This window comes from Drosophila arizonae, chromosome 3, assembly GCF_054131065.1.
Source record: "Drosophila arizonae isolate 15081-1271.41 chromosome 3, UAZ_ARI_1.0, whole genome shotgun sequence".
Classification (NCBI taxonomy): Eukaryota; Metazoa; Arthropoda; class Insecta; order Diptera; family Drosophilidae; genus Drosophila; species Drosophila arizonae.
In genome coordinates this window covers 4,320,117-4,341,864 of record NC_142923.1, presented here as the reverse complement: position 1 = coordinate 4,341,864, position 21,748 = coordinate 4,320,117, and the positions used below count along the sequence as shown (strand labels likewise).

The window sequence follows — 21,748 nt, the reverse complement described above, 5'->3', positions numbered from 1 at the left end:
ATATTGCATTCGCAGGGCGTCAACTTTGCCGTCTTCACGCTGCACATGCTGCCCGGCGTGCTGCTGGTCATGGTCCAGACATATTTGCAGCTGCGCTTCAAGTTTCGCAACATCAGCGATCTGCAGTTCAAGGACTCGCCAGAGGTGGAGGAGCTCCGGCATGAGATTCATGTGTGGAAACGTGCGGCGGCCAGTTTGTCGGCCTACTCCAAGGACGAGGAGCTGGTGCGTCAGACACTGATGAAGAAGGTGAATCGCTTGAAGCGTAGCCTAAAGAAACGCATGACAGCCGTCATTGAGCCAGCGCCCAACTATCAACAGACTTTGGCGAATCTGCAAGCGAAGGTGGGTTTCCTATAGTATACATAATCTCATAATCATCTTCCATTTCCCTCTCTCCCTGTCTCTCCCTCTCTAGTATCCCATTCGCAACAAACAGCTGTTGATCAAGTGCACCGCCGCCTTGGCCTTTGTGATCAGCTTGTTCTTCTTGCACTCGGTGCCGGAGCTGCAGCGTCTCTCGCTCGGCTGGACTGCCCTATTGGGTGCTATATTTTTGATCATACTGGCTGACATTGAGGATTTGGAGGCGATATTGGCGCGTGTGGAGTGGTCCACGCTGTTGTTCTTTGCCGCATTATTTATACTCATGGAGGCTCTCACAGAGCTGGGCCTGATCGAATGGATAGGCAACATGACAGAGGGCATTATTTTGGGCGTGGGCGAGGATCGGCGTCTAATGGTGGCTATATTGATTATACTATGGGTGAGACGATTGTCCATATACATAATAGTCTAGTATGATTTATATATCTAATATTGTATTACAGGTGTCTGCTATTGCTTCCGCCTTTGTGGACAACATTCCGCTGACCACGATGATGGTCAAGATCACAATATCCCTGGCTCAGAACAGCACCCTCAATTTGCCGCTGCAGCCTCTGGTCTGGGCCCTGGCTTTGGGAGCATGCTTGGGAGGTACGATATACGAAATATAATATACGATATACAATATACGAATATACAATAAATAATATTGAGGATATATGATTTACAATATACGACATACGATATACGATACGCGATATACGATATACGATACGAAACTCTAAACATTTTCTCTATTTCTAGGCAATGGCACTTTGATTGGCGCCTCGGCGAATGTTGTTTGTGCCGGTGTTGCCGAGCAACATGGCTACAAATTTACATTCCTTGAGTTTTTCAAGTGAGTTCTACAAATTGCTTTAACTAATCAACAAAAAAACTGTTCTATAAGGTTGAAAAATACGTGTAAGGTCTTAAATTAGAATGAATTCTTGAAAGGGAAAGGGGACCATAAACTCGAAGAGATATAAAGGGAGGAAGAGAAAAAAATGAGACAGGACAAAAAACAGATATAGAGAAAGTGATGGAAAAAAAAAGAAAAAAAAGAGTAAAAGAACCAGGAATTAAAAAAAAATGCAAAAAGGCCAAAAACAAAAACAAAGTGAGAAAATTGATAAGAAATAAAGACGCAAAAAGAGAGAGAGAGAGAGAGAGAGAGAGAGAGGTTGAACTAATTATAGATCAAGAAAAGTATGAGAGGAATTCAATAGAAATAGGATGGAGGAAAGGCTCTAAGAGAACGCCAGGGAAACAATTGTCTATTGATTAACGGTCCCAAGAAATTATTTTAAGTGAATCTGAGAGGAGTCCAAATTTAGCCGGATATTACTTACAAAAAAAAAAGGTATATATTGAATTGATTTTTGTCATCAGCTTCTTTTTCTTTAATTTATTGCACTAAAGGATCTAGTTTTAATAACTAACAAACAGTTAACAATTCCAAATAGATAAAACACTAATTGAATATTATTCAACTACTTTCTTTTGGTTTACAGAGTTGGTTTTCCTATTATGATTGGCAGCATAATTGTGACAACGGGCTATCTTCTCGTCTCGCATTCGCTATTTGCGTGGCATTGATAACTGGCCCCCAGCCGCACTTCCCACCCAACTAAATGAACAACAAATACAAAATCGACAACGATTTCAGAACAAGGCGCACTTTACCTCGTTACCTACAGCAAAATAAATAATTAAATAAAATGTTAAACATTTTTTGACAGAGAAACGAGCGAAAAAAGGAAAACAAGAACAAAATGAATTTCTATAGAAAAGCATACTCTGAGTATGCTAAAAAGTAATAAACAAAACAAAACAAATAAATTTATGAGACAAGTAAAATTAAAATTAAAACTAAAATTAAAAAATCACATTTATTTTTACACATCATTGTTAGTGTAGTGCGTAGTCTAAAAACTAAACGAAAGAACAATTTAAATATAAATGTAATTGTAAAAATAAAAAATTAATAAATAAAAAACAAAATACAAATAATAATAATAATTATACAAATGTCGCTGAACTGTGAAACAATTGTTAAAATGTCTTATGTACGAATAATAATAATAAGAATAATGATAATATGCATTATAAATTTTTCGCTGCTCGTCCTAATTTAATATCAATTTAAAATTGGTTTCCGACAAAGCTGCTATGAATGTTGATTGTAAAATTTAGTTATTTAATTTGTTATACATTTAGCTGTAAACAAGGAATGAAAAACCAAAACACAATAAACAATGTCAGAAGAACAATAAAAATTTAAATCAATTATTTTAAATGTCGCAATTTGGAATTTTGCTGCTTATTAATGGGTTCATTGGGGTTTCAATTAAAACTAAATTTTTAATAATAATGCCACGCCCAGAACTGCCGAGCTCTAGAGACTCTCTGCAATAATTGATTATGTAAAGCGTAAAATACTAAACTATTTTTTTTTTTTTTTTTTTTTTATTTATTTATTTGACCGTCAAATCTAATTGAATATATATTATATTTTTTATTTTCTATTTTAATTTTATTACAGCTTTTGTCGTTAACTCTACAGCGTATTTTTAAATATTATTTTTCATTTATTTAATATTGTTTATTATTATATTATTAAAGTGGATAAATGCCTTTATTGCTACTAAGTCTAGTTTGATTTTAATTTAAGTCTCTTCTGTTAATTGTGTTGCTGACTAAATTGGCTGCAAGCTGCAAAAGCAAAAGCATTTGTCTTCAAGGACTGGGAGTTTGAAGAAAACCAATCAAAACCTAATGTTAAATGTAATTTCTATTCATATTTTGAAAATAATTTATTATGATTTACCAAACTTCAACAAAGATTTTCATTTTTTGCTGCGCTTGAATGCACGCAACAGTTTTTGTGCTTCTTTGGAATGCTGAATAGCTTGAGAGCTTTTATTATAGACAGCAGCCTAAAAGCATGCAACATTTTTAAATTAACTTTTTGCAAACTTTTCATATGTTTTTATCAAAACCTATAGTATATATTGGTAATTGGTAAATATAGTGAAAAATCTATATTAATGTAATTGACTCAAACTTAAAAGCAAAACTTTCTTTAAGTTTAATTGAAACTTGTCATTCGTAAGTGCAGTAAAATTGTCAATATTTAAATGTCTTCGATGGGCAAGGCACAAATAAACACTAGCCGGTCATGCGTTGTCAATTATGGCCAAATAACTGCTGGCCAATTGTTTGCAATTCATGCGTTGACCGCAACACCTGCCTCTGTCAACTGCGTCTGGCTATGCACTTCACTCCATTTGCTGTGCTTCAACAGGCAAAGCAATATGCTATGTATACACACATATGTATGTTGGCATGTGTGTGTGCTAGTGTATTACATAACACTTTGTTGAGGGTAATTAAACATTTAACAGTATATGTCTAGCATAGTTCAACTGCATTATGGCTGAGGTGGGCGTCAAAGGTTTTACTGTCTGACTGTTGGTTCAAGTAATTAGCTGGTTATGCAAATTTCTCTACGTGAGTGTGTGCGTGTGTATGCCTTGAGCAGCAGTGCGTAGCACAGCAAGCTTCACCGTACTGTAAAGCAATTTTTCAATTGAATATACATACATATCTGTATAGATGCGTATGCCAGGGAAACGCGTTCAATGAACTTGAAAAATGAGGGAAAGATCAAACTTAACAATAATAATATGTCAAATAAACGAATATGTTGACTAAAATCAAAAAAATACAAAACAGAAACAATGTATGTAATATGGTATGTACATTTATATTGCTATTTTAAAATCTCTAAAAAAAAAATAAATATAAAAAATTTAAAAAGTAATAAATTACTTTTCCCCTTTTACTCAAATCAAGTGCCGTCTATAGATAAACGTTCAGTTGAACTATTTTTAATTTTCCATAAATTTTGAAAAACATATTATTTATATAAATTATTATTGCATTGACAAACATATTATTTTTACATTTATTTCGACATTAAGCATTAAGCTCATATTTCAATTCAGCCAAAAAAAACTTTCATTGAAAAACGTTTTATTCGGTTACCAATTGATCAGTGTCTTATCTAAACGTGAATGATTCATTATTGTACATTTAATTGGGCCAACATATCTTTTTATTTTCCAATTAAATAACTCAAGCTTGAAAATGCGGTCAAAATGACCGTCGACCGTCAGCGCAGGACAGGGCCAAAAGAGGCCTTTCACAGCTGAAAGACAAATATAAATGTATATAATATACCTATGTGTATTTTTAATATAAAACACACATTTACTATATGTAGTCGCATTTACAAGTGCCACGCCCCAACATGCTTTGTCGGAATCGCAAGTGCGCCAATTTTTTGAGGCAAGAGCCGGTCTCTGATCTCTCTCACGAAGCCGAAACTGAAATTGAAACTGAGCTCGAGGCATATAAATAAGAGTAATGAGTGTGCACGACTGCAAAATACCCTGTGTGTAGCGTTGGCAGAAAGAGACTTCTCTCTGATCTTAGGTTTGTGATATTTGTTCTGTTCTGGTATATCTGACCACTGATCTTGATTTCTGATATCTAATGTCTGATCCCTTATATCTCTCTCTGATCTCTGATTTCTGATTACTGATCTCTGAGCTCGGAGCTCTAAGCTCTCAGCTCTGATTTCTGATTTCTAATTAGTGATCTCTGATCTCTGATCTCTGATCTCTGTTATCGGATTTCTGATCACAGACCTCACTGTTCTCTAATATCTGATTACTGATCTCTAATATCTGATTTCTGATCTCTTCTTTGCGATCTAGGATCTCTGGTCACTCATTTGAAATATCTTTCTTCAATCGTTTCTCTCAAGTCAACGATCTCTAATCACTCTTACCATTTGAATCGTACACTATACGAAAACAATCTACCCGCTCTCTCTCTCCTCATCATTTGCTCACCGAATACAGGGTATAGACATGTTACGTGATGTTTTGCGAGCATTGAGAGATTGAGTTCGAGCTGGAGCTGGAGCTCAGCTTCAACTTTAGTCTCTGTTTCGGCTTTAGCTTTTGGCGCGTGTTGCAAGTGTGAGCCGTTGTCTCTCCACTCTCCATTTCAGTTGAAACGCAGACGTGCTGCGCGCAGGTTGTCCGACAGACAAACCAATCGCATTGCATCCCATCGAAACGAATTGAATACAGAAACGAAAACAAATAAAAATAGAGAAATGTACGAAACATAACGGTAAAGCCGAATCCGGCATTAAGAGGCCCATTTGCATGGGCCTAGTGTAAACGACAATATATACTTATCATTTTGGCAAATCCAAATCGGAATTGAAATCGAAATTGAAATGGGAAACCAATTGAATGAAACAAAACAACAACAAAATTTGAGAAACGTGCGCGCTTTCATTTTTACCAAAAAATAAGTTTTATTTGCTCTCTTAATTAGCAACAATTTTGAAATAAGTGTAAATCATATTTACAGCCATAAGCATAACAAATAATAATTATGTAGCCAAGTGTAATGTGTAAATGCATTTCAGTTTTATATGCATATCAAATATCAAAGCATAGAATTACAAAATTCCAAAATAAATGCAAACACAAAACAAAGAAAAGATAACAAAATAGAAAAACAGAAAACTAAAACAAAACGACGTTTAAAACAAGGACGCATAAAATGGTTAAAATTATCAAATATAATCACGACCCTTTGATACAAAAAATTCGACTTTGGCAAGGCAACCTTGCAGTACTCTATAAAAACATAGTTCATATATGGAACATATATACAAAATATATATAAATTGAATGATCGAAAGCAAACTTCAAATGAATATTTTGAGTAGAAATACCTACATTTAAATACTAATAATAAAAATGAGTAAAATTTAAATTTTCAGTTTCATAAAGGATTACAATAACTATTTAAATAATTTGAGCTATTTATGGATATGTCTCGAGCTATTAAAAGACACACTGATATCAGAACAAATACTCATGCATTTCTGATAGAGGATGGCTGTAGCAATCTCAGATCTCGGATTACGGTTCTATAATATCTATTCTTCCAAATGGGAATCTTCTATCCCTGATCGCTAATATCTGATCTCTATCTATATAGGAATCTCAAATATGATATATACTAAATAAAGTGTATAGAATTTAAAGTTCGGTTATAAACAACGTTACCAACCACTGCCCCAATTACCAAAGCTCTTCCTCCGTGCTAGAGTATCTCTCGTCTCGGGCAAAACCTTAACAAAAAAAGACAACAACAAAAGCGCATTGAACAAAAGTGAGAGTGATTTCCAAACAGTTGCTGTGTGTGTTTTTTACTTCTTCTTCTTCTTCTGTTCATTCGTTTTTTTTGTTGACGCTTTTTATTGACGGCGAAAAAAAAAACATTCGCAGCCCAAGACATAGTTGAAATACTTTTCTCGTATGACGCATTCGAACAGACTTAAAAACCAAAAAAGAAAAGAAACGATTTTTTGCCAAATGTTGTAATCCGTTTCTGTTTCTGTATCTGTGTGTGTGCGTGTGTATTGGTGTTTGTGTTTGTATTATTGTTGTATTTTTGCAGTTTCTGAACGTTTTTGACGCACCGCGTTTCTTCTACTTGGCTAAATGCAAGCCACAAATTGTTCGACTTTTGATCATGTTTTGGCCAAAACAACTGCCGCTCACTGTTAGCCAACAGCTGCTGCTGTTTCTACTACTACTTGGTCTGCTGCAATGTAAGTACACTGACAACAATTTCAAGGTAACTTCTAGTTGTAAAAAAAATTAATTTTTGAAAGACATTTTTAAAGTTTCTAAATGATGTATAAATCTTTTACGAATTATTTACGTATTTTTTTTTTGTTTTTTGTTTTTTATTTTTTATTTTTTTTTTTTTTTTTTTCATCCTTTATATAATATACAAATTGTGACAAAAAGTTGATAGAAATTTTTAAAAAGTTAAAAAGTTTTCATTTATAAGGGATAAAGAAAATGTTAAAGAAACTTTTGATGCTTTAGTAAAATCTTTTAGAAATGAAAATCTAATAATGAGAAAGCAAATTTCATAGTTGCTTGACATTTTTTTAATTTTATAAATTGCTTAAGATAGTTTAGGAAAATTATAATTCCTAATTAATCAACATAAACAAAGTTTGTAATCGCTTCAATCAGATATACATACAAAACGCTCTCGAAAATCCTAAGGATATTGATTATTTGATCAAATATTTCACATTTTGCAGGACACCTGCAATCAGTGCTATGATAATTTTTTGCAGTGCACCCAAAATAAAGCAATAGCAAAATTGAATTTCAGCCGCCGCAACAACCGGTTTGACTGCCCAAACGTAGCCAAACGCAGCCAAAACTCTAGACTTTGCTCTGGACCGCTTCGATTCGATCCAATGCGACGACCTAGCCAGACTAGACCAGACCAGGCCAGGCCATAGCCGAGCCGAGTAGTGCGAGCCAAAGACCGGGCCACCAAAGCAAAGTTGTTTAGTCTAAAGCTGAAGTCGCAGCTGAAGTTGAAGCTGTTGCCGGTCTTTGTGTCAAGGTCGCGCGTCTCTTGTGTTCATTTTGCTTTCAGTCGCTCGACGAACTACTTGAATCTATTAAGTTGAATTCATTATTTCCCTGCTTTATAGTTGCTGCGGGCCATTAAAGCATCTGATACTTGAGAATAGATCAAAGTACGTTCATTAATTAAGTGCGAGCTTCTGGGTGCAAAGCTATCAGAAGTGAGAGAGGTCAGTTCGCTAGAAGAATTAAACGAGCAATCGTTGACCCTGGCAGCAGCACTAACTTTATAAATTGGAATATGTGCTTAACTTTAAACGCGATTAAGAAACTTGAATTTTAGATTAAAGAGTAGTTGGGTTGTTGCAAACATAATTATGGAGACATCAGCATAGGTATTTATAGCAATATAATATAGCAAAAATGCAATGTACAAATGCCGACAGGTAGATACATCTTAACGATCTGAAGGCTTATAAAAGTAAAACTTTTTTTACATAAAAAAAAAATTAAATTGCCCATTTTGATATATACGATATATCGAGTTTTTAGTACTCTTGATTGTTGAATTTTAAAGCAGGGCAAAAAAAATCAGACCTATACCTATTTTCATATGCATCGCTCATAGAGTTTGTGACCTTCGTTAGCATAAACTCAATAGAGCTTCAATAGCTTCAATAGCGAGCTGCCAATTTTAATTGTTGTATAACTGCTTAGCCTCAAAGACAAACCAGCTTACCAGCCCTAAAACAAAAACTCAGCCCATAAAAACGTTATATTGCGTAATACAAAAAAAAAGAGCAAACTACAAAGCAGATTGAAAGATGTCCGTTAGAGATTAAATATAAAGCCAAGCATCGACTAATTGGAAATACAATTAGATAAAAAGATGGAATATAACGTACATTGCATAGAAATATATATGTGGTCCAAATTGGAACTCAAAAGTTTTGAAAGATAGTCAAATTAGTTATATTCAGAGTAGCTATGTTATAACACATAAACGCATAAAAATTTTTATAAAAATATATTCATATATAAATAATTATTTAACTTGATCAAATGAGTTATTTTGTTATCATAAATTTACTTAAAATTTATAATAATAAGGCTGAGCAAATATGAAGAGAAATGTATACTTCTACATATATTACATATATTTATAGATATACATATAAACTAGTTTAATTAATTATTATTGCAGCTGAAAATGTGAATGGCTTCATCGTGCCACAAGAGCTGCAGTCGGCGCTCTCGTTAGTCTATTCCAATATACCGCCCATTAAAAAAGGTGAGTAAAGTGATTAATAATATATTTCTAACTAAGCTCTCTGTATCTCTCTCTCTCTCTCGCTCTTTGTACAGGCACCGATTCACGTCTTGGCTTTGGCTTTCGCCTCGGTCAGCATGCGGATTTCCAGGTGCTGCTCGAGCTGGGGCCACAGAAGAACACGCGTCCCTTGGGTGACCCCAACAAGAACGATCAGTCGTTCAGCAAGCGTCAGGTGAGCCCCAGCGATGAACGGGAACACCTCCGGCAGCAGCAGCTGATGACCAGCACGGAGCGCAATGCAGCTAGCTGGCTAGAGAGTTGGTCGAATGACATGAAGCCTCAGCCGCAGGAGAAGCTGCACTCAAAATCGAAGGCGAAGACCAGTCAGAAGCAGGCACTGCCCACTCGCGCACCTTTGCCAGCTGATGCAGTGCAGCAGCTGCAGCAGCTCTACAAAATGGCCACCGAAGCAACGCTCAGCTCATCTTCCACTACAGTGGAGCCTCCAGCAAACGGACAGTTGAAAAAGGCTCCAAGTGGATTCAAATTGCCACCGCCTGCACTCGAACAGGACACCAACTCCTTGGGCAACAGCAACAGGCCCACAAAGAGCAGAGAGGAAGTCACCAAGGAGCTCATGAATGTCAGTGTCGAGGATTAGCTTGTACAATAGATATATAAATAATGGGTTTATATATGTTTTAAGTATATGTAAATATGTGCATATTTGGTTTAGCAAGCGATTTCTTTTGTAAATAAATCCAAATAAAGTATTCTAAATCAATAAAACTGCCGTATAAGTAGCATATTCAATAATGAAAGTGGTAAATGAAGCGTTAACACTTAAAATTCAAACTTAAATTTCAGTTACAGATGTTCAATGTTAACGTTGACTTCGAAAATCATTTTGAAGCTTAACTGTTATTTCTGCTGTGTTAACAGTCGGGCTTAACAGAGCAATGCCAGTATATCAATAGAAAAACTTATATACATATGTTACCGACTCAATCTAAGGAATCTGAAACAACAATGCGTCAACTGCCGCTTTATACTTCCGCTTTTTATTTCCATCTCATATACCGTTCCCCTTTTCTTTTTCATTCAGTGGCTATGGCTTGCAAACGGTCTCTCAGCTCAGCTCGTTGCTTATGTCGTGTGAGAGCCCCTTAACATAAAGTGTGCTGAGCAGCAGAATTTACAAGTTTAATGCTTCGGCTTTGCATGCGGTTGAGCGAGATGACTTTAACAGTGGACATTTCAATGCTCCTTTAATGATAATTTTCAGTCTTCTTTTCCTTTAACATGATCACTGTTTGATACTAACAGCAAAGCTGTCAGCTAAACCAACATAATAAAATATCGTGTGTGGGGCCCTTAACAGTGCAGTGCTGTTAGCAGAGCTTGTGAGTAGAAACCGTTATCAGACGGATGAACAACAAGGCGCCAAACGTACCGACTGCATTTTCCAGTGCAAAGAAGATCGTTGCAGTCGTCGAGCGTTTGTTTATTTTGTGCGCAAAAAAGAAAAAAAACATATAGATTAATCTACATGTTAAAAGGGTGTGCGTAAAATCTGATGTGATTCACATACACATAAATATATGTCTGTGTATATATGTATTTGTATATAAATGTATTTCTGTTTGTGAACTAAGTGTAAAAATTATTTGAACAAAATGTTGGATGCGGCAGCTGTGTTTTTCACAATAACAATTCCCACGGCCAGCGAGGAGCAGCGCTTGAAGGATGCCTACAGGCGGAAGATGAATCTGAAGGCGACAGATGAGAATGGATCCATGGGTCTCATACGGAATAGCACGGGCATGGAGACTGGAATTGATACCGGAACGAGCACGCTAATGAGCATGTCATTGTCGGCCTTTGACGAGCAGAGCCTCCGCCTGTTTGAGTCACCTGACGGGCGTGTGGGCGTGGCCGGGGCCGGGGCCGGTGCAGCTGGCGGGGGTGAGCCAACATTCAATTGCAGACGTCGCTTGCCAACACAGCTGACAGATGTGTCGGAGCGTGCCGAGTTGCTGGACTTACCTTTGGATTCAGCCATGGAGCACGTGCTGCAGCAGCTATTGCGTAAGTTTGAAATAACAAATGCGCTCTGGGTGCGTAGCCTAGATGGTGCCAGCTACCAGATCACCTTCACCCTGGAATTTAACGAAATCTACGAGAATCTCTACGATGCACTGCAGCACTGGGGCATCGGCGAACGTGAGGGTTCCGCCGTGTCCGTCATGAATTGCATCGCCTCGAAAACCTATCAAAACAATCCCAAACAATCCGACAAGCAGCCGGCGGCGCACAGCGAGTGAGTACAGTAGAGCCAGCAGCTACAGTAGAAACCCGCCAATGGGCAGCTCTTCCTTTCTTTTTTTGCAGTGGCAACAACATTCATAACGCCCACAAACAGGGCACCTGGAATCGTTTCATGAACTCTGTGCGCTCCAGACTGAACGTCGCCCAAGTTGTTAGAGATGTCCGCCTGGACGCGGCCATCACATTTGACTTTTGCATACTTCTTGTCTCAGCAGCGTAAGTGGGACAGAGAAGGGAAAGCGGGTGCTGTAGATCCCGGATTTATTATTTTATTAAGTGCATCTTGTGCCCAAAAATTAGTTAGACAATCAGCATGTGCTCTAAAGTGAAAATTGAATCATTTCACTTTGCAGCCTTTTAAACAGACCGGAATTCGCTTGCCTAATTCTCCCAAGAATTTCACTTCTACCTGCTTCTTTTCAATTTCTTGCATTATATCATGAAATAGAAACTTTTGGTTGTAGTAGAAACTCCATTATTAGTCCGATTAATTTTAGCTTTTTGTCAAAGAGTCCACAGCGCATTTAGGTCTAAATTTTAACTAATTTGTGGACCACTCTAGACTTATAATTCTCCGCTATTCTAAGGTATTCCGAATTTAGTTGACTCTACATTAATCCATGCGCCAAGTTGGTGTTGTGCTTAAGATATATGTATATGAATATATGATATGAGTAACTTATTACTAAACTAATCGGCTCAAGTTTTTACCATATAGTTTAGGTTTATATGTTCTATACAACGGATCTCATATTAGTTGCCCGACTCTTTTGCTTACTCTACATTCCATTGAATCTGTTTGACCTTTTCTAAGAAATCCTGAATTTTAGTTCCTTTTGCTCAACCAGCAATTAATTACTTAAGGGCCGAATCCGCTGAAGCTTTTACGTACTCTAAATTAAAAAATACTTTTTGCATTAATCTCTAATCTCCTCTTTCTATTTCTGCCTTCCATACTGCAGCATCTTGGCATCTTTTGGACTAATTGAGAACAGCACCATATTTCTGGCCTCCAGCATGCTGATCTCCCCATTGATGGGACCCATTATTGCGGCCATTTTCGGCACGGTGATCGAGGAGCGATCTCTGTGGCGATTGGGCATGCGCAACGAGTTAATTGGCATACTGCTGGCCACCTTGGTGGGCTTTCTCTTTGGCCTTGTGGTCTGCACCACGGACAAGAAGTATGGCATTGGCGAGGGACTGACGGAGGAGATGCTCTCCCGCTGTGATCTGCACTCACTGGTCGTGGGCCTCTTCACGGCCATACCGTCGGGAGCAGCAGCTGCCATTGGCATACTGGGCGGCAATATTGGTTCGCTGGTGGGCGTGGCCATCTCTGCCTCGCTGCTGCCGCCAGCTGTCAATTCAGGTCTCCTGTGGGCCTTGGCCTGCATTTACAAGCTGTATGAAAAGGACGATACGCTCTATGTAGATGTGGTCAAGTCGCGCACCTACTCCGAGAATCAGGCAACAGAACTGGCTATCCTGGGCACAATTAGCATGTGTTTAACTCTATCCAACATCCTATGCATCTACCTGATGGGCATTCTGGTGCTGAAGGTGAAACAGATTGCTCCAGTGATTGGACGCAGCAATCGTCAGTTCTGGATGCACGACATCAAGGTGCCGAGGGGTGACGCTGCTATTATCGACGAGCTGCTGGCAGATCTCGCTAAAGAGGATACCCATGGCGATATTCTGCGCCATCTGGACGAGGCTGCATACCAGCACACCTGGTCGCCGCGCAGCATACGACATAGCTTCTCCATGCAGCCGGGTGTGGCGACCATTCATCGCCTGGAACAGCTCTACACACAATCCTTGACTAAGCCGCCAGAGAGGAGGCCCCCAACAAATCAACCAACCATTGAGAGGCGCCACACACTGCGCTTGCCGAAAACTGATGAGATTCCAGTGAATGTAGACGACGCCTTCTCTAATAAGCTTCGATTCCTATTCATACTCTTCTCTTATCTTCTCTTTGCAGCGTGCTCGCATCTGCAGCATGCCCTCACACAGAGTCTCACAGCCGGAGAGAATTGATTCCAGCACTCGCATCAATGTGCCAGTTGTTCCACGCTTCACAGTCACGCCCGCCGCAGAGGAGCTGCTAAATCACTAGTTTATACTACATTTAAATATTTAATGTATAATCTTTAACAAAAACTGTTGTTTGGCCAATTAGAAACTATAAATTGATTATGCCTGACGATCCCGTTTGGTCTGACTACGAGAGCGTTTTAGCTGCAGCCGCTCCCTGGCCGCCTTCTCCTGGCGGCGGCGCAGCTTTTCCACAGTTTCCTCACTGGGCGCCGTTGGCTCATCGAGCTCCTGGGCGCGTATTAACGAGCGCAGCTTCTCCAGCGCATCAGCCAGATTCATTTGCTGGGAGCGAGTCAAATCGCTTTTGATGAAATAGTAGCCTTCTTTGTTGAGCTTGTTCGCCAGCGCTTTCAACAGCTTCTCGCGTGTCTTCTCCGGTATCCAGTGCGCCTCCGAGAGCTTAAACCGCACATCGACTTTGGTATTCGAGGTGTTGACGTGCTGGCCACCCGGCCCGGAGCTGCGACTGTAGCTGATCTCCAGCTTATCCATGGGTATATAGCCATTGAATTTGTCGCCACTGCCAGGCTGTAAATATGCAAACATTAGCAACCTTTTCATAGATTTGTAGAGCAAATACAAATATTTACTGGTGGAGGCGGCGGCGTGTAGAGCTGCAGACGGGCATTTGGATAGATTTTATCTAGAGACAAATCACTTTTGTAGGACAACTGGCGACCGAGCAGCGTAGCGCTTCCATATGATTTGTTGCTGTGCTGCAGTACGCTAATAAAGGCACGGGTTATTTTATTCATGTTTTTTATTCCAAATAAAACTAAATGCAGACCGCCTGTTACGACAGATTCAAGCCAGTGTTGCCAACTAGTTGCACTGTCAGAGCTCACGATAAGAGCTAGCTACAAATGGCTAAATAAAAAAGCTAGAAGTCAGTACTGCCAATTAGCCCCCTATTAATAGCGAAAAATCTAAGAATTGGTTTTACCTTTTTAGATTTAGTTTAATACAAAGTTTTTACTTTGTTGAGTTCAATAACTGCTATCATAAATAAATAGGCAATTAATCACCCAGAGCTATTCTCCAATCTGTCGGGAAAATAGCTAAGCCATTTTGAACAGCTGTGCTGCTTGCATTGCCAACCAACCATGCAATACATATGATTTCTGTTTGCATGCTATAAATTTCGTTATCGCTTTGCCGCCACAAGCTATCGCCCGTTGTGCATCGCTATTGTAAAAACGTGTTGACTACGCGTGAAATGGAAGTAGAAGTTCAACAAGAGCCTCCGCCTGCGAATCCTAATGCAAACATAATTACAGAACGCAATGCTAACATCATATCCGGCGGCAATGTCTTCTACAATCCGGTGCAGGAGTTCAATCGTGACCTGAGCATTGCAGTGCTCAACGTTTACTTTCAGCGTTTAGTGAAAGAGCGCGCTGAGAAGGCGAAAAAGCAGCAGCTACGTAAGCAGAAGCAACAGGTAGACGACAATGGGCAGCAGGAGACCACTGTAACGCCCAGCTACACTGCGGGAACAAAGTATGAGGATGGTATGCGGATACTGGAGGCTTTGGCAGCCACGGGACTACGGAGCATCCGCTATGCCCAGGAGATCGCCGGAGTGCGTCAAATCGTGGCCAATGATTTGTCCAAACAGGCGGTGGAATCGATTAAGACAAATGTACAACACAACGGCGTGGAGCATCTCATAGAGACCAGCCATGCGGATGCCATGTAAGATGTCTCAGTCATTTCTCCATATGATTTCTAGATCTAAACCCTTGCAGGACTCTCATGTACTTGTCGACGGCTCCTCAGCAACGCTTCGATGCTGTCGATCTAGATCCGTATGGCTGCCCGAATCGCTTCCTCGACGGCGCTCTACAGTGCATAGTTGACGGCGGCCTGCTTCTGGTCACCGCCACCGACATGGCAGTTCTGGCCGGCAACGCACCCGAATCCTGCTATGTGAAATACGGCTCTGTGCCGTTGCGGATGAAGTGCTGCCACGAGATGGCGCTACGTATCCTGCTGCACTGCATCGAAACGCACGCAAATCGTCATGGCAAATACATTGAACCGCTGCTCAGCATCTCTGCCGACTTCTATGTCCGCATCTTTGTGCGCGTCTACTCCAGCCAGGCTCTATGCAAGTACAGCATGAGCAAGCAATCCTGGCTGTTCCAATGCACTGGCTGTGAGGCATTCACGCTCCAGCCGCTGGGCACAGTGCGCAGCAAATCTGCGGAGCAGCCACAGGTGGTTAAATTTGGCATTCCCACTGGACCCGCCGTGAACAGTCAGTGCGAGCACTGCAGCCATCGGCATCATCTGGGCGGACCGATCTGGTCGGCGCCCATACACAATATGGAATTTGTCGAGGATCTGCTGCAGTCGGTGCAAACGGCGCCGCTCTCTGAATTGGGGACACAGCGTCGTATTGTGGGCGTTCTATCCATGGTCAAGGAGGAGCTGCCCGATGTGCCCCTCTACTACACGCCTGACAAGCTCTGCTGTGTGCTCAAGCTGGAGATAGTGCCCATGCTGAAGATGCGCTCGGCTCTGCTGCATGCCGGCTATCGTGTTTCTTATTCCCATGCCAACAAGAACTCCTTGAAAACAGATGCGCCTGCCTCGGTGCTGTGGGATGTCTTGCGCTGCTGGAGCAAACGGCATCCGGTGCGCGAGGATCGCCTGATACCAGGCACTGCCCTGCAAGCCATACTTTCACAGCCTTGCCAGCGGGACTACGAATTCGACGAACTGCATCCTCTGGCCAATCCAAGCAGTCGCAAACAGGCGCTCTCGCGTTTCCAGGAGAATCCGGCGCCGCACTGGGGACCCGGCACAAGAGCCACGATCATGTAAGATAGAGCCTACACCTTTTCCCTTAAGTATTATTAGTAAACAATCCTATTCTTCTATAGGATTGGCGACAATAAACTGCCCAAGAGCTATCGCAATCAAAACAAAAAGCAACGTCACAAAGCGGCGCAGCAGACGACGAAGAAGGAGAATAAGGATGAGGAGGAAGAGGAGGCGCTGGCGAGGGGCGAGCAGGAGCAGGAGGAGCAAAAGCAATGTCAAGAAGATGAGGAGCAACAGCCGGCAAAGCAGCTAAAATTATCGCCGACTACGTGAAACGCTTTTATGATTCGTTGCTCTGTCAATTTTTATTATATTTTCTTTTGCCAAAAGTTGAAACGCAGAAGTTGAAAACTAGCAAACTTGTGAGCGCCTTTCTCTTTTCTCTGTCTCTGTCTCTGTCTCTCTCTTTCTCTAATAACGGAAGAAATTGCCATCGGAAGTTTGTCGCGAGAATCCATTGTTAACCAGCTGTGTATGGACGCCACTGCATATAAGCTTGACTGACGATGGATGTATCTTTTCCTTGATGCCACCTGCGAAGAGAAGGCGCAAGAAAAACATTTTCAAATGTTAAAATTATATAGATGAAAATAAGGCTCAATACTAGCGCTGGCAATTCTAGAATTGTTCATTTTCTGAATCGCTTGCAAATGACTGGAAGAGTTCATCCACTCATTTTGAGTGACCCGCTCAACCGCGCCTATCCTGAACTGGAACGGCCTTACCTAAGACTAATGGATGGCCCAGAGTATCCTCCATTTTGTGTGCCACAATGCGGGTGTTGCGCAGCACACGAAACACGTTCACTCGTGAAATGGAGCCCACTTCCTTCTGTCCATGTGGAGCTGCCCAGCTGGTCAACGCTGGACACGTATCACGTTGCAGCACCACGTCTATATTCTCCGGGAACGTTTCACGGCCGTGATCGTAACGAGCTTGGAGCTGAAAGTCCAGCGAATCCTTTGGAATATTCGGATTGGCGCGAAAGCGTTTGCTATAGCGCACCGAGCTCATAGTCCGATGATAGTAGAGACGCTCGTGCGGCGAGAGGTGGCTGTGCCACTTGTCGAAGGCATTTGGAGGCGGCGGTGGGCGGGGAAAAGGGCAAATGTAGGTGCCCTCCTTTCGCAGATCCGGCTCGAAGGAGTCGTTCTTCACCATCTTGTCCATAAACATTGTGATATATTTTTTGTAAACCGATTTTTTGCGTTTAGCAGAGATAAAATCCTTTTCTTTTTGGGTTAGAGCGAATTTTTTTTTTTTTTTTTTTTTTTCAAAAATATATTGAATGGAAATTTATTTGGGAATTGAATTCGTTGCCGTGCTGAAAACGTGTTGTCAATAAACACAGCTGTTTTCTACACAGACGCCCTTTCCAACTGCCCGAAACTCTACAAAGATAGCCTGAGGCATGTGTCCTCGCTTGCTTAGATCCAATTGGAATTCGTTTGGTTGTGTTGGAAACGCTTTGTCAATAAGCCCATACATACATATATCCCATAGACAGCTTGTGTAGAGAAAAATCTCTACATAGGTTGCTTTAAAATGCATTTCTAGATGAATTGCATTTTCATAATTGTAACAGTTTATGTTAAATTTTTCTCCAACGTTAACCAACATACCAATAAAAAAAACAAAAGTGTTTTGTACTGTTAATTCAATTTTTATTTGTAATATATAATTTAAATTTGTATAATTGTCATCTATATGAGTTAATTTGAATTTCGCTGCAATAGAATCCGAAATGTTAGCTACATATGTTAATGCTTTACTTACCAGCTGGATTCCAGGTGAATCAATCAAATGTATGCTCAGTGGTTGGGGAGGGTGGGGCGTCATTTGTTGTCCGAGTCCGCTACAAATTTCGCTAAAGTCAAAAGTAGGCCCCACCAATCGCTAGATAGAGCTGGAAACAGCAGGAAACAACGCCAACAACACCGCCAACAGCAACAAGTGCGAACAAGAAGTGAAGCAGCAAAACGCCAACGGCAAACTAAACAGCGAAACAGTTGAGGGCCGGCGGCAGACAAGGACGCCGGCATCTGCAGCAGCATAACAGCAGCAACAGCACCAATTCGGCAGACGCAGACGCAACGGCAACATTGTGAGTATATGTGTGTGCGCGTGCGTGTGGGTTGTGTATGTGTGGGTGTGTGGGGAAGTTCGAAGTAACAGCAACAGCGGCATCAGCAGCGCAGCGAAGTTTTGCAGATAACAGCAACAGCAACAGTAGCAGCAGCAGCAGCATGAGCAGCACCCGGCAGCAGCGACGCGACGTTTCCCGCTCTCCGCTCTCGTTTTGTGTATGCTGCTCAGTTTATAATGTATATAGAAAGAAATAAACACACGCTGCATTGCTCCGCGCTCTCACTTTCGCTCTCGCTTTACCTCTCTCGCTCGCCGACTGACCGACTCTCTCCCTTGCCCACGCACGACTCGCACGCCAGCCATAACATAACATATACATTAACAGCAACGACTGCAACAAACGCCGCGCACACTTGCCTGCGTATATATAAATGTGTAAAATGGTTGGAAAGCTGTTAATAAATTTTTGTTTATCATAATCGTAAATGGGGGGTGGGGGGTTACAGTTAGAAACGAAAAGTAACGAGCAACACAAAAGATAACTGCAAAAATGTAACGGACAATCGACTAATAGAATGTGTTGTTTCCCGCATTATTTTTTTTATAGATATACATGTTATTTAATTTAGTTTTTTCTTGTTTTTTGTTGTTTTATTCTTTGTAGTGTGTGCTACACAAATCATCAATAATGGCGCCCAAATTATTAAATGCTACATTCATCCCTAGATACCCTAGCAAACACTATTATTAGCTGCTGACCCGTTTGAGCAGACAAATTATATCAAACAGAATATGCAAAAGAAAAACAAACAGAAGGTAACTGAAAAAGAATATAAAACTAAATCTCAAAACCCTATCGAGGCTGAACTATGCTCTGTTTTATATACTCTTATAATCCTTTTTAGTTTGCTCTCTTATGTTGATTTGTTTTGTGATTTGTTCGCTTTCTCAACTTAAAATAGTGTACTATAAATATTCTGTATATATGTATGTAAATCTGTTATCAGTTTGTTTTGTTTTTGTATACCTGCTGTTCTGGTACACAGCATGAGAAGTTCTTACAGCAGCCTAGTTGAGCGGGTTTTCCTGGATATACCGTTGTCCACGAGTCAATTAAGGCTGCAAATCGAATTGAATATCACAAACTATTATATATTTATAATTAATACAGAAATTTATAGATTTGTACTCACCCTTTTCGTACGTAAAAGTATGGAACGTCTGAAGCGAGTCGGCATTTTTAGGAACGACTGCGACTGCGTGAGCCGCTGGCCAGGCCGCCGCTACCGATACCGTTGCGACTGTCGCCGCGCACGGGACTGCGTGAAAATTTGCTGCGACGACCGGGTGAACGACTGCCCGCCGAGCGCGAGCGTGAACGAGGCGAATACGAGGAGCGTCGTCGCGGACTGCGCGAACGACGACGCATCGGCGAACGTGAACGCGAGCGACGACGTCCCCCAGCACCGCCGCCAGCGCCGGCGCCAAGACCAGCGCCACGACGACTGCTGCTGCTGTTGCGGCGCGTCGGTGACGAAGGTCGACCATAGCGTGCCATTTGAACGCGCAGCTCCCTGCCGTCCAGCATACGACCATCCATGGCCTCTAGTGCGTCCTCAGCGTCGCGCTTATCATAGAAGCTAAAGTGAGAAAAAGAGATTAGGATGATATTTACAATCATTTCGACTGGCATGTTTGGTAATTGTTGTTGTTGAGAGTGAGAGCGTAACTCTACACAGGAGTGTAGAGAGAGAGAAGACTAAGTGTGCGATAATTGTTGGAGCGTAGAGCGAGAGGAGTCGGAATGAACGGAAAATAATGAGTTGTAGGGTTACCCTGGCTTGATACGGTAAGTGACTCTTAGTTAATAAATTCTTCTCTATTGCATTTAGTGACTCCAATTGGATTCTTGCATATTCAAACTTAGCTTAATTCAGATATTAAAACGTGTAGTATTCGCAGTATGTTGGCTAGCAGAAGTTTGGGTAGGCAACAGTTGCAATTGAAAACATTTTATCTAGCATCCTTGCTTCGAGCATGATTTATACAAACATGATCATGCGTAAAAAGAGCAATAATGCAGGTTAAATTAATTATTATCAATCAATTCGTGTGTAGTATTCGCAGTATGTTGGCTAGCAGAGATTTGGGTAGGCAACAGTTGCAATTGTACACAGTTCATCTTGCACTTTTGCTTCGAACACGATCAATAAGTAGTTGATCATGTCAATATAGAGCAAAAATGCAGAATATTTATATCAATTGGCTTCTTATAAACAAATCCATGTAGTATTCGCAGTATGTTGGCTAGCAGAGGGTTGGGTAGGCAACAGTTGCAAATGAACACATTTCATCTGGCATTTTGTGCTTAGACTATGTCTAACAGCATATAAACATGTTCAAGTAGAGCACAAATGCAAAGAATTTCAATAAATATATATATCCTATGTATTTACAGCGATTATATGAAAATGTGGCAATTTCCATCCATAAGGTAAGCAATTCGTGTCTAACCTCAACATACAAAATTATGCATTAAAGTACGGCATAAGTGAAAACTCAAATGACTTTCATTATGCACCTGTTCATTTTCACAAATTAATTCGGTTTCCCTATCATTATTTACTTACCGCACAAAGGCAAATCCGCGACTTTCACGTGTGTAGCGATCGCGTGGTATGTAAATGTCGCCAACTTCGCCACAACGTTCGAAGACACGACGTAAATCTTCGGGTGTGGTGCGATATGTGAGATTGTCGACCTGCATCCGAAAATACAATGTAAATTGAATGTCGAATGAGAAAAGATTATCTAACCCACACAGACAGTAAATCAATTGCCGGCCGCCATTTTGTCTGGCTGCATGCCTGCGTTGCTGTACTTTCTATTTGATATTTTGGGTACTTGCCTTTAGCGAGACCATGCCATCGATTCTGGGTGGTGGGCGTGCACCGCCTCCAACACCGCCTCCGGTGCCGCCAGTACTCATTCTTTGCCTTTTTATGCACTGTTTTGAAAATTACAATTTTCTTATGCAAAAATTTACTGCTTTTGCCGCCGCTGTTCAGCTGTGCCTGCTCTGCTTTCCTCTATCGATGGATGAAATATGAATTCTGTTTCGATATTTTTATGTTGACTTAGAGGAAATATCGATATTTAGTTTAAACAAGTTGGCAGCTCTATTATGGCACTTATCGTTTCATGTAACGGCGTCATATATATATATATTTGTTTAATTTAAAAATTTTATAAAACAATTATTGTT

General features: G+C 40.7%; 7 protein-coding genes across 22 annotated transcripts in view; 4 read left to right on the top strand and 3 right to left on the bottom strand.

Annotated features, from left to right (window-relative positions):
• The window catches only part of hoe1 (OCA2 melanosomal transmembrane protein hoepel1), a 31,187-nt gene extending 28,522 nt beyond the window's left edge, over positions 1-2,665 (top strand). For all 10 annotated transcript variants that reach the window (XM_018002611.2, XM_089463325.1, XM_089463322.1 and 7 more), the window contains 5 exons: positions 16-345; positions 419-766; positions 831-978; positions 1,132-1,225; positions 1,881-2,665. In XM_018002611.2, coding sequence (XP_017858100.1) covers positions 16-345; positions 419-766; positions 831-978; positions 1,132-1,225; positions 1,881-1,965 — 1,005 coding nt within the window. In that variant the 3' untranslated portion in view covers positions 1,966-2,665. The remainder of the gene's footprint in view (positions 1-15; positions 346-418; positions 767-830; positions 979-1,131; positions 1,226-1,880) is intronic.
• A 2,739-nt stretch (positions 2,666-5,404) lies between these two features.
• On the top strand, positions 5,405-9,921 carry snsl (snustorr snarlik). 3 transcript variants are annotated; one of them, XM_018002628.2, is made up of 4 exons: positions 5,405-5,559; positions 6,922-7,075; positions 9,064-9,150; positions 9,225-9,921. In XM_018002628.2, exons 2-4 carry the CDS (start codon positions 6,997-6,999, stop codon positions 9,791-9,793), a joined length of 735 nt encoding a protein of 244 aa, XP_017858117.1. In that variant the 5' UTR covers positions 5,405-5,559; positions 6,922-6,996; the 3' UTR covers positions 9,794-9,921. The 3 variants fall into 3 exon arrangements, with proteins under 3 accessions (XP_017858117.1, XP_089319667.1, XP_089319666.1); XM_089463541.1 differs by having other exon boundaries at positions 5,437-5,574; XM_089463540.1 differs by lacking the exon at positions 5,405-5,559 and adding an exon at positions 5,581-5,731.
• Positions 9,922-10,808: 887 nt separating this feature from the next.
• LOC108610486 (uncharacterized) lies at positions 10,809-13,675 on the top strand. Its single transcript, XM_018002617.2, has 4 exons — positions 10,809-11,452; positions 11,524-11,676; positions 12,423-13,383; positions 13,451-13,675. The coding sequence occupies exons 1-4, from the start codon at positions 10,809-10,811 to the stop codon at positions 13,583-13,585; spliced, it is 1,893 nt and encodes a 630-aa protein (XP_017858106.1). The 3' UTR covers positions 13,586-13,675.
• LOC108610494 (large ribosomal subunit protein mL62) lies at positions 13,586-14,407 on the bottom strand. Its single transcript, XM_018002630.2, has 2 exons — positions 14,157-14,407; positions 13,586-14,094 (listed from the first exon to the last, which is right to left on the bottom strand). Exons 1-2 carry the CDS (start codon positions 14,319-14,321, stop codon positions 13,663-13,665), a joined length of 597 nt encoding a protein of 198 aa, XP_017858119.1. The 5' UTR covers positions 14,322-14,407; the 3' UTR covers positions 13,586-13,662.
• Positions 14,408-14,719: 312 nt separating this feature from the next.
• Trm1 (tRNA methyltransferase 1) lies at positions 14,720-16,754 on the top strand. Its single transcript, XM_018002618.2, has 3 exons — positions 14,720-15,261; positions 15,315-16,391; positions 16,455-16,754. Exons 1-3 carry the CDS (start codon positions 14,783-14,785, stop codon positions 16,666-16,668), a joined length of 1,770 nt encoding a protein of 589 aa, XP_017858107.1. The 5' UTR covers positions 14,720-14,782; the 3' UTR covers positions 16,669-16,754.
• LOC108610495 (uncharacterized) lies at positions 16,674-17,571 on the bottom strand. Its single transcript, XM_018002632.2, has 2 exons — positions 17,121-17,571; positions 16,674-16,928 (listed from the first exon to the last, which is right to left on the bottom strand). Exons 1-2 carry the CDS (start codon positions 17,569-17,571, stop codon positions 16,807-16,809), a joined length of 573 nt encoding a protein of 190 aa, XP_017858121.1. The 3' UTR covers positions 16,674-16,806.
• A 5-nt stretch (positions 17,572-17,576) lies between these two features.
• Positions 17,577-21,642, bottom strand: SC35 (SR family splicing factor SC35). Of its 5 annotated transcripts, XR_001915654.2 has the most exons (6): positions 21,392-21,642; positions 21,114-21,244; positions 19,677-20,123; positions 19,511-19,602; positions 18,784-18,900; positions 17,577-18,703 (listed from the first exon to the last, which is right to left on the bottom strand). XR_001915654.2 is itself a non-coding variant. In XM_089463542.1 (4 exons), the coding sequence occupies exons 1-3, from the start codon at positions 21,470-21,472 to the stop codon at positions 19,724-19,726; spliced, it is 612 nt and encodes a 203-aa protein (XP_089319668.1). In that variant the 5' UTR covers positions 21,473-21,642; the 3' UTR covers positions 19,100-19,628; positions 19,677-19,723. The 5 variants fall into 5 exon arrangements, 2 of the variants coding, with proteins under 2 accessions (XP_089319668.1, XP_017858118.1); XR_016268926.1 differs by having other exon boundaries at positions 17,577-18,900; positions 19,511-19,628; XR_001915653.2 differs by having other exon boundaries at positions 17,577-18,900.
• Positions 21,643-21,748: the final 106 nt, after the last annotated feature.

Coding starts and splice junctions, on each gene's coding strand:
- SC35 (XM_089463542.1), bottom strand. CDS start 21,472: ATGAGTACTGGCGGCACCGGAGGCGGTGTTGGAGGCGGTGCACGCCCA. Junction 21,245..21,391: donor ATGGCATGGTCTCGCTAAAG/GCAAGTACCCAA, acceptor TTTCGGATGCAG/GTCGACAATCTCACATATCG. Junction 20,124..21,113: donor CGCGGATTTGCCTTTGTGCG/GTAAGTAAATAA, acceptor TTCTCACTTTAG/CTTCTATGATAAGCGCGACG.
- LOC108610486 (XM_018002617.2), top strand. CDS start 10,809: ATGTTGGATGCGGCAGCTGTGTTTTTCACAATAACAATTCCCACGGCC. Junction 11,677..12,422: donor ATACTTCTTGTCTCAGCAGC/GTAAGTGGGACA, acceptor TCCATACTGCAG/CATCTTGGCATCTTTTGGAC. Junction 13,384..13,450: donor CTGATGAGATTCCAGTGAAT/GTAGACGACGCC, acceptor TTCTCTTTGCAG/CGTGCTCGCATCTGCAGCAT.
- snsl (XM_089463540.1), top strand. CDS start 5,684: ATGGGAAACCAATTGAATGAAACAAAACAACAACAAAATTTGAGAAAC. Junction 5,732..6,921: donor AACAACAAAATTTGAGAAAC/GTGCGCGCTTTC, acceptor GTATTTTTGCAG/TTTCTGAACGTTTTTGACGC. Junction 7,076..9,063: donor ACTACTTGGTCTGCTGCAAT/GTAAGTACACTG, acceptor TTATTATTGCAG/CTGAAAATGTGAATGGCTTC.
- Trm1 (XM_018002618.2), top strand. CDS start 14,783: ATGGAAGTAGAAGTTCAACAAGAGCCTCCGCCTGCGAATCCTAATGCA. Junction 15,262..15,314: donor ACCAGCCATGCGGATGCCAT/GTAAGATGTCTC, acceptor AAACCCTTGCAG/GACTCTCATGTACTTGTCGA. Junction 16,392..16,454: donor GGCACAAGAGCCACGATCAT/GTAAGATAGAGC, acceptor ATTCTTCTATAG/GATTGGCGACAATAAACTGC.
- LOC108610495 (XM_018002632.2), bottom strand. CDS start 17,571: ATGTTTATGGACAAGATGGTGAAGAACGACTCCTTCGAGCCGGATCTG. Junction 16,929..17,120: donor GGGCCATCCATTAGTCTTAG/GTAAGGCCGTTC, acceptor TTCTCTTCGCAG/GTGGCATCAAGGAAAAGATA.
- LOC108610494 (XM_018002630.2), bottom strand. CDS start 14,321: ATGAATAAAATAACCCGTGCCTTTATTAGCGTACTGCAGCACAGCAAC. Junction 14,095..14,156: donor ACACGCCGCCGCCTCCACCA/GTAAATATTTGT, acceptor GCATATTTACAG/CCTGGCAGTGGCGACAAATT.